Raw genomic sequence first — 15,890 nt, 5'->3', positions numbered from 1 at the left:
ATCTACATATACATGGCAGTTCCTAATGCTATGATGGCCCAAACCCTGATAAATGTATTTCATAAACTTCCAGTCATTGCTTCAAACTGGAACTCAGGAAGTTGAATGGGGACAGCCCATAGGGAAAAGAAAAGAGAGAAAAGGTATGTAATTTACTGAGGGCAGGAAGCCCATCATATTCCCTCTGTGACTTTCTATTGGCTTTTGGAACTCAGCACAGTGTTTGTCTACCAATGTGTTAAATAAATGTCTGTGCATTGTCAAAGTATTAATATAGCATAAATATATTTAGTAGATATAAGTTTTCTTAAAACATCTTAATTTTCAGTATTACATAAAATCCAACTGGTAAATATTTTTCGAAACGATAGTATGACCAACATACATGGTGAATTTTCAGAGGGAAAAGAATACACTATGAATAAAATAGTTAACACTCAGACATTCAAAAGGTGAAGCATGCATTTTGCTATGCAAAGTTTTGCTAGCTTGCCATCTCTACATCTCCATGTGTCTCCTTACTTGCCCTCTTCTCAAGGGATGCACCCCTACCATGAACATCTATGAGAGGCACACCCACACTTCCACTTCTTTGTGCCAAAGACAAAGCACTCCTGGCTAGGAACTGTTGCAATGTAGTGTCTTTACTTTGATGAAATTCCTGATTAATCGTATAGGGCCTGAAGCCAGACTGAATGCAGATCTAATTTAGTCCTCAGTGTTACCAAGCTATGTGACCGTAGACAATCAATTAAATTTTAGTTTGTATTGATTTCATCTTCAAACTTTCCCAATAGCTGCAAGTACATATAAGGAAAGTTGTGATTTATCAATAATTTGATATATTCAACATTTTACTGGGGATGGAGAAATGGCTCAGAGTACTTGCGTTTGGTTCCTAGCGCCCACATGAGTACTTACAATTACCTGTCACTCTGGATGGAAAATCTGATACCCTCATCTGACCTCCACAGGCATCTGCATTCATGTTTGCATACTCAACACACACATGAATATGATTAGAAATTCAGTTTTTATGTTTCAAAGAAAGCAAGATGAAGAACATAGGATATTATTTTGTCACCATGAACACATGCTCAATAAATGCTACTAATAATCTTCAATAAGCCAGGTGGTGAGAAGGGAAGAGATGAAGAATGCCACTGGAGTAATGAGAAACGAGGAAGGAGTTTTAGTGTGTGTGTGTGTGTGTGTGTGTGTGTGTGTGTGTGTGTGTGTGTGTATGCTTAGCTAGTGACCAAACCCAAGGCTTCCTACAGGTTAGGTAAGTGTCTGAAGTATTTTTTTAAAGACAACTGGCAGCTAGTTGACCACACATAAATAAGAAAACACTGATAGTAATTAAAAAAAACCTCCTTGATATTATTAATTTCTCTTTTTGTAGTCATACTATGGAGTACCTAACTCAGAGAAATGAAAAAAAAAGCTTATATGTGTATGTGCATAGCATAATTATACATAACAGGCAGAAAGTGAAAGCAACCAAATATCTGTCTGAGGTAATATAAAGAAAAGATACTATGCACAGCATGCATTTAGTAAAAGCATTCAGTATTAAAACATGTAAAAGCATCGAGGAATTCTGAAAGCTTTATGCTAAGTGAAAGAAGCCCCACAAAGGACCCTATACACTGTGGCTGCATCTGTATCGAGGACCATAATAATCCCATCTATAGAGAGAGAAGGCAATTAGCTCTTGCCCAGAGCCATGAGTTCAGGGTGGTTTTGAGCAATAAATTAGTACAATATTGCCTTTTCAGAAGAGAAAAATACTCCAAAGCCAATTATTATGATGGTAACAATTTTGTGAATATTTTAAAAACTCTTCAATTGCATTTTAAGTTAATGAAATGTGTGGAATATGTTCCATATCTCAATCATGTCCTTAGAAATAATTATAAGAGAAATATTTACAGCTAACAGGCATGGCAAAACAGAGGCAAGGCTCAATGTTCTTCACAAGCTAAATATACAAGTGTTTATGACTTATGAATTATGTTTCTTTCTGCTCTAACTTATAACAACTTTCGGTGGTCATTTGTCACTGCTTCCTCAATAATCGGATGCTTAGATTAAATGTTGAGATTCCTGCCTTCTTTGGTCATTGCCCGAGCGCCTGTGCTTCAATACCTTTGAGTATCCTGCAGTATCTGCTGGTATTTTAACATCAACAAAAGGATAAAATACTAACTGGGTAGGTGTAAATTTGAGAAACACTTTAAAAGAAAAAATAAAATCAATTCCTAATAGACTTAGTGAGAAAACATTTGTGAAAAGCTGCCTTCTCTGAGGCTGGGCTCAGATCTGCCTTGCTTGTTGCAGAAAGGATCCATGAGCTATTAGTGAAGCTGTTTACCTTTAGGAGAATCTATCACAGTTGCCAAATAATATCCTGTTCCCTGAACCTTTGATTAGTCATGCGTACATTCAGAATTACTTAGTACTTTCTGCTGACTCTTGTACAATGTCATCAAAGGCTTATTATCTCTAAGGACCAAAAACACGGCATACAGGAAGAAGTTCCTGGAATATACTTTAAAACAAAAATAAGTATTATGAATTAACTCATGATATTTATCAATTTTAATAATTCTAATACACTTTCATAGAGAGCACTCTCCACCCTCTCTCTCTCTATATATATATATATATCTGTGTGTGTCTTCCTACCCTGCCAACCCCACATACACATGCACACAATCTAGGTAATGTGCTTATATGTAGGGCTATATAGATACATACAGAATATACCAAGTAAAGCATATTTTCATCTTTTTAGTGCCTTACACACGTGACCCTAAACACACACATTTTCTTCATTCACCGAAGAACTGAATTGCTCATTTGGAGAAAAGTCTGTCTCTGCCTATGTGTCCATTTGGTTTTCACAAACAGCTTCTGTGCCTATTGTTGTAAGATTATCAAGTTTCTGTCACTAAGGGCCATAGTCTGAAAAGGAAGGGGTGAAGTGGCACCCTACATGTTTGCAGGAAGCCATGATACATGCTAATCTATTTCTGAATCACAGAAAAACTTGGGCAGTTAGGAAATTAACTCCCCTGCTGATGTGTGAGTAAAGAAGTTCATCCAGCTAAATATTCAACAAGTAATGTTGTAAATCTAAAGAGGTCTTCAAGAAAGATCACTTTGGGTTTTCCAATACTTAAGAAAATAAAAGGATGAAAGACGGAATTGCTCCAAAAACATCCTATTTATAAATATCCTCTTGTATTAGTTAATTTTGCATTTTACAACCAAAATGTCTGACAAAAAGTGCTTGACGGGAAAAGACTTAGTTTAGCTCAAAGAGCTAGAGGGAGTCCCGTTCCATCACTGGTGAGAAAGGCATGAGGAGACAGCTCAGGTCACATCAGGGTGGGCTAGGAAACAGAGAGAGCATCCGGAAGAGGTCAAAGTGATACATCACCCACCTCCTTCAGCTAAACACCACCTCCCAGTCTCTCTAACATGGTACCGTCAGCTGGGGGCAAAGCATTCAGACCATGAGACACCAGATGCAAATAACAGCATCCTTGCATCTATTTTTAAATAATTTGTGAGACTGGAGGAGATTCTACGGAACTGTCACCACTGAAAGACTTGATGCTTCCTCACAAATTCTGGTTTCCGTTATTTGATTTTTTTCTAACAAAAATGTAAACAAGCAAAAATCCAATAACGAGACAGTATTCCTTCCTTAAATCCCTTCCCATCCTAGGGTTAATCCTTAATGCCTGGTGATGAGGATGATGATGACAATACAATTATGATCACTTGATTTCACCAATTATTTCTCAGAAAATATTGAAATGTTTCTTATTAAAATACAGTATGCAGCGGTTGTAAAATTACAGTGTAAATGGAAAGGTTTTCAGCCTCTTCAATAAGAGTAAATTCTAAATGAAAATTCTGATATTTGCATAATTCTCTTCTCCGTTGTGAATCTTGCTTTGAAGGCACCACTAGTAATTCCATAGAGAAAGTCTGCTGAGCACGAAAGCCACTCGAACAAAGAAGACTTATAAACGGACTGCACAAGTGATGGTGAGAAGGCTTGGTGTCCAGCATCTCACAACTGAACACTGGATAATTTTAGTCTCTGAGCATTGATGTCTTCAGTAAGATGCTGTTCTGCCTAGGCTTGCCAAATGGACAATTAGAAACAGCAGTAGCCTTTGAAAACTATGCCCAACAGAGATAACAAATGTCCTAAACTACTTTACACACATCTATAGACCTCCAAAACTCAGACAATTCTCATTTATAATAACAATATAAAAATATTTCATCAATATAGGTGGTCAACATTTAGGTAAATGAGCAAACAAATCTACAGGGTCAAGTAGGTTCAAATTTCCTCAAACATGACTGCATATGTGATCGCATGAGACAGGGTTTCACACTGAAATATTTGGCAAATGCTTGAGGAGATCGGAGACCATCAACATACACTGGAGGTGCAACCCTAGGAATGCGAAAAATAAACCAAGAAATAAAAAATAAATAAAGGCTGAGCTCAAGATTTAAAAGAGGTAAAATAAGAGAGAGAAAGAGTAGAAGGTGGGTTGTGATAAATGAGGCTCTGGCTCACAAAGATATACAGTGGTTTAAAGTAAGAAATAAAATATAAAAATACAAAAAATCAACAATTCAAAGAAACAAGCTTTTTTAAACAATCCTCATAGGTTACATGTGATTAGGACTCCTCTAGGCCTTCTAAGGATGCTAGGAACCAGAGGTGGCCCACACTCTGGGTGAGTGACTGTCTCAGCTGTTCTGGCCACAGCACCAGCTCCATTCCACCATCTTCTTTGTCAGACCAGTGGGAGACCATTATTGTCCACTGCCTGGTGACCTAAATGAATTAATGCAGCCCTCAAAGGGGGCTTAAATTGCAAGCACCAGCACAGAAAGTGATAAATATTCGATAAGTCAATCCTGTTTAATATACCAAATACCCAAACATGCCAATACAAGGACATTGCTAAAAGCAGAAGAATTCCATTGTTTTAGGAAATACTCAGGCTATGACTTAACTCTCAGTTTCCCCTCCTGGCTAATCATGGCTGGTTTGAGACTGTTATTTCAGCACGTGGCATCTGTGTACACGGACCCACTGCTCTGGTCCCACTCCACTTGCCTACTGGTTTAAAGAACTGAAAATGATACCCAACATGATGGTGCTGAGGACCTAGTGGCAAAGATTATCAGGTAACAGCATCTCTGATTCCTGCACCCTGCTTTTACTCTCCTCAAACATCAAAAGGTTTTATTTTTTATGAAAGAAGCACAGGGCAAGTCAAGACCAGGATCTTACTTTCTGTGAGGACCTGCAAAACCCCTGATTCTTGGTTTCCTTGCATGTTTAAATGTAAATAATTTTACATAAGTCTTTGGAAGAAAGAGACAGTGTAATGTAACATTTATTTTCAAATTTTTGTTAGTACATGCTCTTTCTTCAGACAGTAGTACAATTGCAAAAGACAAAAAATAGGAAAATATATTTTCAATATGGCTTCATTGTCAATAAACTATCTGGCATCACAAGGAATATTTACACTCACTGATAAGTGTATATTAGCCCAAAAGCTCAGAATACCCAAGATACAATTCACAGACCACATGAAGCTCAAGAAAAATGAAGGCCAAAGTGTGGATGCTTCAGTCCTTTTTAGAAGGGGGAATAAAATACTCACAGGATGAAATAGAGACAAAGAGTGGAGCAAGACGGCCTCACCTGGAGATCCATACCATATACTCCAAACCCAAGACACTATTGTAGATGCCAAGAAGTGCATGCTGACAGGAGCCTGATATAGCTGTCTCCTGAGAGACTCTGTCAGAGCCTGACAAATACAGAGGCAGATGCTCTCAGCCAATCATTGGACTGAGAACGTGGTCCCCAATGGAGAAGTTAGAGAAAGGACTGAAGGAGCTGAAGGGGTTTTCAATCCCATAAGAACAACAATATCAACCAACCAGACCCCTCCAGAGCTCTCAGGGACTAAACCACCATCCAAAGAGTACACATGGAGGGGCCCATGGCTCCAGCCACATATGTAGCAGAGGATGGTCTTCTAAGGCATCAATGGGAGGAGAGGCCCTTGGTCCTGTCAAGGCTTAATGCCCTAGTGTAGGAGAATGCCAGGGTGGGGAGTCTGGAGGGAGTAGGTATGTGGGTGGGGGAGCACCCTCATAGAAGCAGGGGAAAGGGGAGATGGGATAGGGTGTTTCTGGAGGGGAAACTGGGAAAGGGGATAACATTTAAAATGTAAATATAAAAAGCATTCAATAAAAGAGAAAAGAAAAGAAAGGATCTGCCTCTAGATCTTACCCTATCCCCAAATGTTTATAAGGTTTACAAGATATTTCACCAAATATCAAAGAAAATAGTCTCCCCAGAATACCATTAATCACATACTGATTCCACTGATAAATAAAGATCTTATAAAACAGAATACATAGTTACAAAAAATAAATAATCAATATCAGAAAAGTGTCAAAGGTGTTCGTTCTCCAACACCGGTGCTGCCCTGCACTGGGTCTGTCTTTGGACTCCTAAGCTTACTTTCCATTATTTTATCATCAAATATCTGAGTGTATCGTCCCTCAACCCCATGCTTCCTCTGTATTACTTCTTAAAAATTGTGCTGTCTCTAAAATGCTTCCTGTTCAAGCATGAGGATCTGAGTTTAGGTTCGCCATATCTACAGAAAGAGCCTAGCACGCTGGTGTGTGCATGTAACCCCAGAACTGGAGGATGGTGAGGGTTGAAACAAAAGATTCATGAGCATCAGGCTCAGTGAAAGACTCAATATCAATAAATGAAAATAGAGAGCAACAAGGTCAAACACCTGATGCATACCTCTGGCCTCTATCAACATGTATGAATGCATTTGTGTAGATATTTTTACCCATGTCTACACTGACAGATACATACAACACACACAACACAGACAATCTCTTTCTCTCTCTCTCTGTCTCTCTGTCTCTCTGTCTCTCTGTCTCTCTCATGTGAGTGTGCTCGAGGGCACGTGCGTGCACACACACACACACACACACATACACACACACACATACACACACACACATACACACACATACACACACATACACACTCACACATACACACACACACATACACACACACATACACACACATACACACACACATACACACACATACACACTCACACATACATACACACACACACACACATACACACACACACACACACACACACACACACACACACACAATTTGTGTTTGAAGGGCAAATATCATCCCAACTTACTCCTTTCTCAAGATGAGATTCCAATATACATTCCATGCTACCAAATTCTTCCATTGATTAAAAAAGGTTTTAGGTGAATCTATTCCTATATGTTTTATATGCTCATTCTACCTATGCATAATATGTTAAATATGCTACATAGGCTATGAAAGTATGTTTCCTTATAAGTAGAAGAAACAAGATTGTTTTTTCATGTCCTTTCTCACAACAGGATCTCACTGTGAGCCAGGGTGGGCTCATAACTTTCATGCATCCATATCTCAAGTCCTGGCATTTTAAGTATATGTCATCACAGCTCACAAGATCTCAAATTATGAATTAAATATTGTTTAGCCAAATGTCCACAGAGTGTTGCTGTGCATAACTGTTATCTGAGGGAAAAAACATGTTTAATGAGTCAGCTTCATGATGTTTCTTCAGATGGAATTCTCACTGCATTGTAAAGTGTTTTCATTGGGCATTCTCCTGGACTCATATCATCCTGGTTCTGTAGAGGAGTGGGCTCGGGTTGCACCTGGACCTTCTAACTGGGTTTTCTCCATTTTACAATAACACGGAACACTATGCTTGCATTGGAAGGATAACTATGAATGTGTCAACCAATGAAAGCTCTTTCTTGAATTAAACTTGTCAACAATTTTTTTCATCTTAAACTGATCTATAAATTGGTGTTATGCAAAAGGGTAGAGTAAGCCATGAAACACAAGTAGGATAATTTTGTATCTATGGACAATTCAAGATAATTGGAACATTCAGACTTTTTACTAAGAAAAAAATCAGGGAAACTTGGCATAGTCAGATTGAACATTTTATGGATGTCCCTGTGTCCAAAATTCATGTTTGATTGTGAAATGTCATGTTTGCAAACACAACCTCAGAAAACGCTGTCTCTTCACAACACTCAGGAAGTCTTCTTACTATCCACCACCTTAATGGACAGACTCACCATGCAGTTATATCCAGAGCCTGATACACAGTAAGTGCTCAATAAATGCTTCTCTGGTTATTGGAGACAGGAAGCAGCATATCATCTAGGTCTTCTTCAAATAAAGCTGCAACCCTGTGTCAGAATCAATCAATACATCTCGGTTACAAAGTCCACCAAAGCATTTCCTGATGGGAAGGGGTTGCTATACCTCGGTGTTCCCGGTTCACTCTTAATAAATGACATCTTCTCAGGCTCTCCTGAAAGCTCCGGCCAGCGTAAGGAGAAATTACCTCCAATGCTCGGCTTGTCTGAATAATGAATACATCCCCACGTATGTGTGAATTCCACCTTAGTATGGGCTCAGACTCAATGCAGACTTGCTAAGGCATCTGCAGCAGGGCTTCGGGAGGCCAGATGTTCTGGAAGCAGAACTGTGGTCCTTCATTATGCACGTGCCAGCTCCTCCTCACTCCACCCCAGGCCAAGACCCTTTCAGCAGTGTGAGGCCTGCTGAACACATGACTGTGGCTGCACTGTTGTGTGCCAGGCCTTGGAGTGCTTCGACAACTGCACACCAGCTCCATGGGAAAGGGACAGGTTAAGTCAAGGATTTTCTCATGGGAGTCCAGAATGATGTGGTGACACTTGGTTCATTTTACCTAAAAGACCACAGAAGAGGTCCCAGATAAGCCATTCCGTACTTCTGGATAGAATGTGCCCACATTCCAGCTGAGATAGAATGAGGCTGAAATACGGAGGGGTGTGAACTGAAAAGTACAAGCTGACCCGTTCCTGGGCCCTGGAGTGAACAGTATCCTCAAGCTGTTTCCTAAATGTCTGAAGCGTGTGTGCGTGGTGGCAGTGGCCGCGGTTGTGTGGTTCTGTGCATAATCAGAAGCAGCAAGTGACAGAAACTCTAGGCAAGGGGACTGCTCTGTGTGGCCCTGACTCTCAACTGATCCCCTGAGCACTGAGCCGTCTCCTCTCACCCTACCTTAAAACATATTAACATCAACTCATCCTGAAAAGGACTAGGAAGGCGATCACAACTGCAGGTGATCCTGCTTCCCTTACTTTAAACGGTGCTTGCTTAGAATTGCTTAGGAAGTTAGGTAAGCCCACAGCATGGAGGACGTCATAAGTGGAAGACCCAGGCAGGGATCAGAGTGGCGTCATGACACACACAGGGAGACAGAAACACAGGTTAAGGACAACCGCACAGAAAACAAAGACAGGAGCAATGTGATGCCACATTTTCTTTCTTTCTCCTTTTTTTTTTTCTTTTTAATTCTGCCTAGGTTTGATAACAATTTCACATTGTTATTTGGCATGGATGTGAGGTTGGATAAAATGAATCATCTCTGGAGATAGCCATCTGTTTAGGGTTATTTTTCTCGCCATAGAGGTGAAAAAGATTCTCAGCTCACAACATACAGTACATGCCACATGAGAACAGTCGCAGAAGTCTACATCTGTACTAAAGTGGTCTGGTTTGCACATGGCTACAGTTCAGCCAATATCATGCTTAGAAACAGAAGCCTGTGTTGTCAGAAGAGCCAACCAATTACAGTGCGATCTGAAAACCCCCATGATTTATTAGTTGTTATTAGCCACCCAGTTTCTCTTTATTTGATCTATGTATTTATTAGTTCTAAATATTATGCAAGCATGGATTGTTCTACTGTAGAAATTACTTTTTCAACCTTTGCCTGTCTTTTAATATGAGAATACAATGGAATAATTTGAATTGTGATTACTTACAAAAAAATTCCTACAACTGTTATTAAATTTCACACTGCTTTTCAACCTTGAAATGAACATTAATGTAAAACTAATACAAAAAAAAAGTACAAAAGTATTTCCGTACTCAGGTTACTGTTCAGTCAGGAAAAAGAACGACTCTTGTTTATCTCCGAAAACAGCTTTCTTCATCTAAACTAATGTCAGGAATAAGATTAAGGAGAAGCTGCTTGGATTTCTCAGAGCACTTCCATATTGCAGTTTCCTTTTCCGCCATGACCTTTATGCAAATGTGGACTGCACCGTCTCCTACAGGTTTCTTCATAGCACAAGGACACCAGTGACTACAACACTACTTGTCTGCTTTATTGGATTTTAAATTTAAAGTTGGACTTGAGCGTACAGTTATGAAAATACCAGCAGCTCACTGATGCCCTTAAACCACTTAGTATTTTCTACTAGTAAGTACAGGAAAGGGGTTGACAATGCCAATTCCTCTGTGATAGGTTTATAGCCCACACACACATTCCTCACTGTACACCTTCATTGTCTCCCGTGTTTGTCTTCTCTTCCCCTTGAGTTTTAGCTCTAACCTGGGTCCTTTCTTTAATCTATATCACAAATAATGAGAAAGGTTGAAAAATGTTTCTTGGGTCAGAGATACTCTGTAAGTACCTAGTGTGTGTGTGTGTGTGTGTGTGTGTGTGTGTGCGTGCGCGCGCGCGCGCGCGTGTGGTGTTCATCATGGCGGCAGGCTAATGTTGCAATGTTTTTAGCCTTTGTGAAATCCAAATAGCAAAACAGCATTGAGAGACTCAGAGAGCCTCCTTTGCCTCACTCTGAGCAGAGGTAGGGAGGAAAACTCTTCACATAGATAAGCTTTTGACTTTGAACCAGGAACGCTGTGAACACTTACACAATCACACAGTAGGAGAAGGGCTGTCAGAGGGCATGGACAGCTACACATGGGTGTGCTCCACACAGGACCATAAGTCAATAGGCTGGCCAGAAAAGCCAGCCTCACAGAGCCAAGAATATTCTCCAGGGTAGTCTGCAATATTGCCCAAACCTTCCTTGATTGTCCTAACTTTCATGTCTAAGGCTAAGTAGCTGTCATCAAACTTTCCCCTGGACTCGTCAGAAAACGCCAGGGCTCGTTACAGAAACAGAGCAAAAGACAAGGCATTTTTAAGATGGAGGCTGAGAGAAACTGAAGGAGGTCCTTCAGCAGCTCCGCAGGTGCCTCATTAGTTTCTGACATCATACAAACATTTAGTAAGGACCCGGTGTGTGAAAACCAACTCACTAAAACTTTTAAGAGACTATAAGAGCATGAAATTTTGAAAATTATGATTTAGCCTAGTAAGTTGACTATCTTAAAACCACGGTTACTTATTTACATATGTATGTCTACGGTTATTAACTCGCAAGAGCAATTTTAACTGTCTGCACACATAGCATTTACTAGCCCCACTTTAAATACGCATCCAGACATTAAAGAAGATTAAGGGTAATGAAAATGTTTCTTTTCTACTTCATTTTCCTTGACCAATTTTCTTTCATCGTTAAAGTTTCTGGAGAAAAAAAAATATGTCAAGATAAGATTGTTTTAGAACCTCAGAGAACTTCACTGAAAAAAATAAATGAAGAAGATTGTAAAGGAATGACAGAATTGGTTTTTAGGAAAAACTCCCAGAAAATCAGCAGTGCTGAAAGTGGACACAGCTCTGGTTTGGTTTGGTTTCTTCCCCCGTCATGTTTAGAACTTGACATAATGGTATTTTTTCCAGTCATTGTTAGCAATGAGCGCAACAGTACTTTCCTCATTTATTTATTTATTTCCCATATGGAAAGATCATCAACACATTCTGCCTCTGGGTTGTTGGCCAAAGTCCCATAGCCCACAAGCCATCTACCTTAAACATAAAAGGAGAGGTGTTGTTCTGGTCAAATAAAAGAAATCATTTTTACTACCTTGCATCTAATGTTAAATCTGCTCCAATCCTGCCAAATACATTAAAACAACATCTGTAAAACAGATTTTCATTAAATTGATCAGTTTAAAGGTAAGCAGCTTGGGAGTCGATGCTTTTATGCTAACCCTTAACCTTTAACCTTTACCCTCCTTAAACGGAGTAAAGGCACATAGTTCTTTTAGGCAATGCTGCTTGGCTTGACAGCACAGTGGGTAGAGGGTTCTATTCAAATTGAATTGACATGTCGCCACATTTAGAGCATTATGAATCAATATGTTGTCAATAGTGAGCAAAGATGTTTTCTTGTAGCTCTGTCTCTGTCGTAAAAAGGCAGCTTGCCACTTTCCTCTAGTGTCTACGTAATTCACCATGCGAAGTGGTGCAAATTAAACTCTTAATAAAAATAAATTTTATACAGAAGATTATTGTCTAGTCATTAACTATGAAACTATTTTAAGTCTAATTTTAATATTTAAGCCATATAATAATCTGTGAATTTTTTTTCAGGCCTGGGCCAATTTGTTAGGTTCTCAATTTAAAGCAATTAATGTTACTTATGAACTAGTTTTATTTTGCTGAAACAAGCTAGCCAGGTCGTCTCCTTATCACTGTGCTGTGCTTGAAACACTGTGTCTGAATCAAATAGTTGCTGAACTGAGTTAAGAAACATCATATTTAATACACAACTACTCTGTTTTAGTTTTTCTATTTGGAACTATATAAAACAGTTGAATTGCCAAATAACAGGTTTTAGGTTTCAGTACTTAAATATGTTTGGTATTTGAATTTAGTGTAACTTTTTCACAGAAACTTTTGTCTGCTTACCATATCAAAGCACTGTATTAGGTACATTTGACAAATTAAGGAATAAACAATTAAAGGGCACATTATATGTTTTATAGGATCTTTAAGATAGGTATTCATCCTCTGTTTGTCGGATCTAGTGTGCTTTGGCATTACAGCCTTTTTTAGAATCAAGCATTTATCATAATGGGTCTTTAACAGTTAGAAGCCATTGTCCAACTGTACCTCTTAAGAAACTTCAAGATGAACCCTGGAACTTTGTAAAGGCCCTGAAGGAGTAAGGTAGCTGACACATGCTTATGGAAAGAACTGAATGAATTTATACACACATACACACACACAAACACACATACACACTCACATGTGTACACACATACATCTATACACATTTGAAGAATTATCAGACAGTTTGTTTAAATAACCTGTTCTAAGAAAATAAGCAACACTCGCTTCCTTTCACTAGGTTTCTACCTGAGAGAAATAAAATAGAAAAATTTGTACATTCATATCCCTTATGCACAACATGTTAATTTAAAGTGTTAGAGAAACTGCATGAATATAAACGTAGTTCATGAATATTCTATATAGCTCCCAGGGTCTAAATCTATTATTTATACAAATTTAATATTTGTTTTTTTTCTCCTAGATATTTTAAAACTTTTAATAGGTCAGGTATCAACACGGAAAAAATGTAGACAATTGAACAGTTGTCAACTGTTACTACAAAACACATAAATTATAATAGAATTAATTCTTTGTATTATATGTGCAATAACACCAAGGTGGAAGTTCTCCATCTTACATTAGGGCCTGTGCTCCCCAAAAACAGATCAGCCCAAAGCTAATGCTTTCAGTATTGATCCATGCAGTGCCAATATAGCAGGAACAATGCTACAAACTCTCACACTAACACTGTAGGATTTTGTGCATAGTACATCTATCTAAAATTTAAACAGGAACAACCAAAGTGTACCACACCAGACCAATCCTAATACATAATTCCTGAGCATAACTCAAATGGCCACATCTGCTTTTGCAGCTGTGCTTGCGATTTTAAAGAGGATTAGAAAAGTTATAGGTGCCATAATTGTTGGTTGACTCCTGATAGTATAGTTATCACTGATTTCTAGTATAAATCAATAGATAACACTTGCAAAATGGATTTTGTAATCATATTTAGAGCTTGTTACAATGACTAATGGTTTGCAATATTTTCTGAATTTTAATATCCTCTAGACAAAAGAAGTTTTTTTTAATAAGTAACCAAGTTATTCATCATACAAATGAATGTGCTGCACTTGTAACCAAGAGCATCAAGACAATCCAGCGAAGTAACTACAAAAAATAAATTCATCAGGCATTAGGGTTCAGAAAATATCAAGACATGTTGTGCAGGACATGCTGTTCATTACTTCCACATATGAATGATGTCTGCATAGTTTTTCTCAGTACAAATAAAAGAGCACTTGTCATCTTAAGAGCATATTTATGTAAGCTACACCCTTTGGGGAGGAGAGAAAATATTACTAGTCGTGAAAACAATCATGCAAAAGAACAGCAAAGTTTTCTTGGGGAGACTTCCAACTGATGCTAAGCATCCTGTGCTTTTTCTGTGTCAGCAAGAATGCACACACACACAAATGTCTTGTCTGGGCCATTCTTACTACCAAGCAAAGGACACATTTCCAGTGTATGCACTGCCTGGGTCCTCTGTTCCCTGCACCCATTAACACTTAGTGACATTCTGCTTTTGTTTTCTAAAAACAAGAAATAAAACATATCCTTGAAGTGCCGTTTTCCTAATGACAACATCCTGAAAACGTTCTTTCTGTTGTAGGATGCCAGCGAAGCAATGCATGCTCCTGAGAGCTGTGGAAAAGGGGCAAGGAGCAAGTCCCCCAGTTTCCACTGGCGTGTATTTAGGATACCTTTAGGAAGGGTAACAGAAACTGTGCATCCTGACGCTTGCGCCTGCCCCTCCCCTCGGCAATCTGCTCAGAACTCTGAAATGGTTAATGTCCTCGTCTACTCCGTGCCAATGAAAATGGATGGCAGGGCTTACCTTGTAGAGTTTCAGGGCCGCCTCGTGCCTGTGATTGGTAGTATGCAGCCGCAATTTATCCACACTGTTGGTGTAGTAGTCACAGGCGTTACACTTTAGGTGCACGGGGTTGCCAATGGCAATGCACTTGAGCCTCCATTCATTGCTTTTGCCCCCTTCCTTGATGTGGGCTACCAGCTGGTACTTCTGCATATGCTTATCCGTCTTGCAGTGCAGCTGGAAGTTGGCTTTGAGCTGTGTGTTGTAGTTACAGAGCTTGCACTGGTGTATGTCTCCAATTACAGCCTTCCACTCCTCTTCAGGGAGCGAGCGCTCGCTGCTCACGTGCACGTTCAGAGCCTCCAGGCTGTCAGAGGTGAATTTGTTGCAAACAGCACACTGGAATAGCTTCAGCGCTGGGTCACTGATATAAGGTGACAGCTCTCCTGCAGTAAGGAGGGACAGGTCATCACCCATTAGCTGACCACTGGCAAGCCGGATTTCAGGCGGCAGCTCATTATTTACTACAGGGGAAAAAATTAAAAGGAAAAATAGAGACTAGAAAACACGGCACACATGAAAGAATGTTTAAAAAAAAAAGTCTTGACAAGGAATGTGCTTTCTCTAGAGCTTAAACTATAAAAAGCTGTAATAGGATTGGATCGGGATCAATTACAATCATCCCTTTCAACTTCTGAATTCCCTCATCAGATAGCTTTAATTACTCCTACTGGGCACGATGTCATCCCGAAATTTGTTTTTTCCACTACAAGAAAAAGTTGATCAATACCATAACAAAACAGTCACATGTTTGTGATTTGAGAACCTACATAGACTTACATACACACTAATTGTTGTTTCCCACTTTGTCTTAAACCTTGATGGGATTTGCCTGATCTTGCACTTCGTGCCTATAATATACTCCCAAATACCTGGATCAGGTGATGGGATTATTATAGGATTAATTATGAGCAATTACAGCCATTCAAATATTTTTCAAAAATGTTTAATTAAAATCATGCTGGCTTAGGTCTGATGTCTTGGGGAATAATCACCCAAAGTAAACTCTCAAAATTTGTCAAATA

General features: G+C 39.1%; 1 protein-coding gene across 2 annotated transcripts in view; it reads right to left on the bottom strand.

Annotated features, from left to right (window-relative positions):
- Positions 1–15,890, bottom strand: part of ZFHX4 (zinc finger homeobox 4) — a gene marked incomplete at its 5' end in the record, with an annotated part of 158,846 nt that overhangs the window by 140,067 nt on the left and 2,889 nt on the right. The window contains one exon of one of the 2 annotated variants that reach the window (XM_080929176.1): positions 14,827–15,329. In XM_080929176.1, the coding sequence (XP_080785302.1) occupies positions 14,827–15,329 (503 nt within the window). The remainder of the gene's footprint in view (positions 1–14,826; positions 15,330–15,890) is intronic. The other variant, XM_080929177.1, reaches the window with a different exon arrangement.

The sequence above is a fragment of the Micromys minutus genome (genome assembly GCF_963924665.1).
Source record: "Micromys minutus genome assembly, chromosome: 15".
Taxonomy (NCBI): Eukaryota; Metazoa; Chordata; class Mammalia; order Rodentia; family Muridae; genus Micromys; species Micromys minutus.
This window is presented reverse-complemented; position numbering and strand designations above follow the sequence as displayed.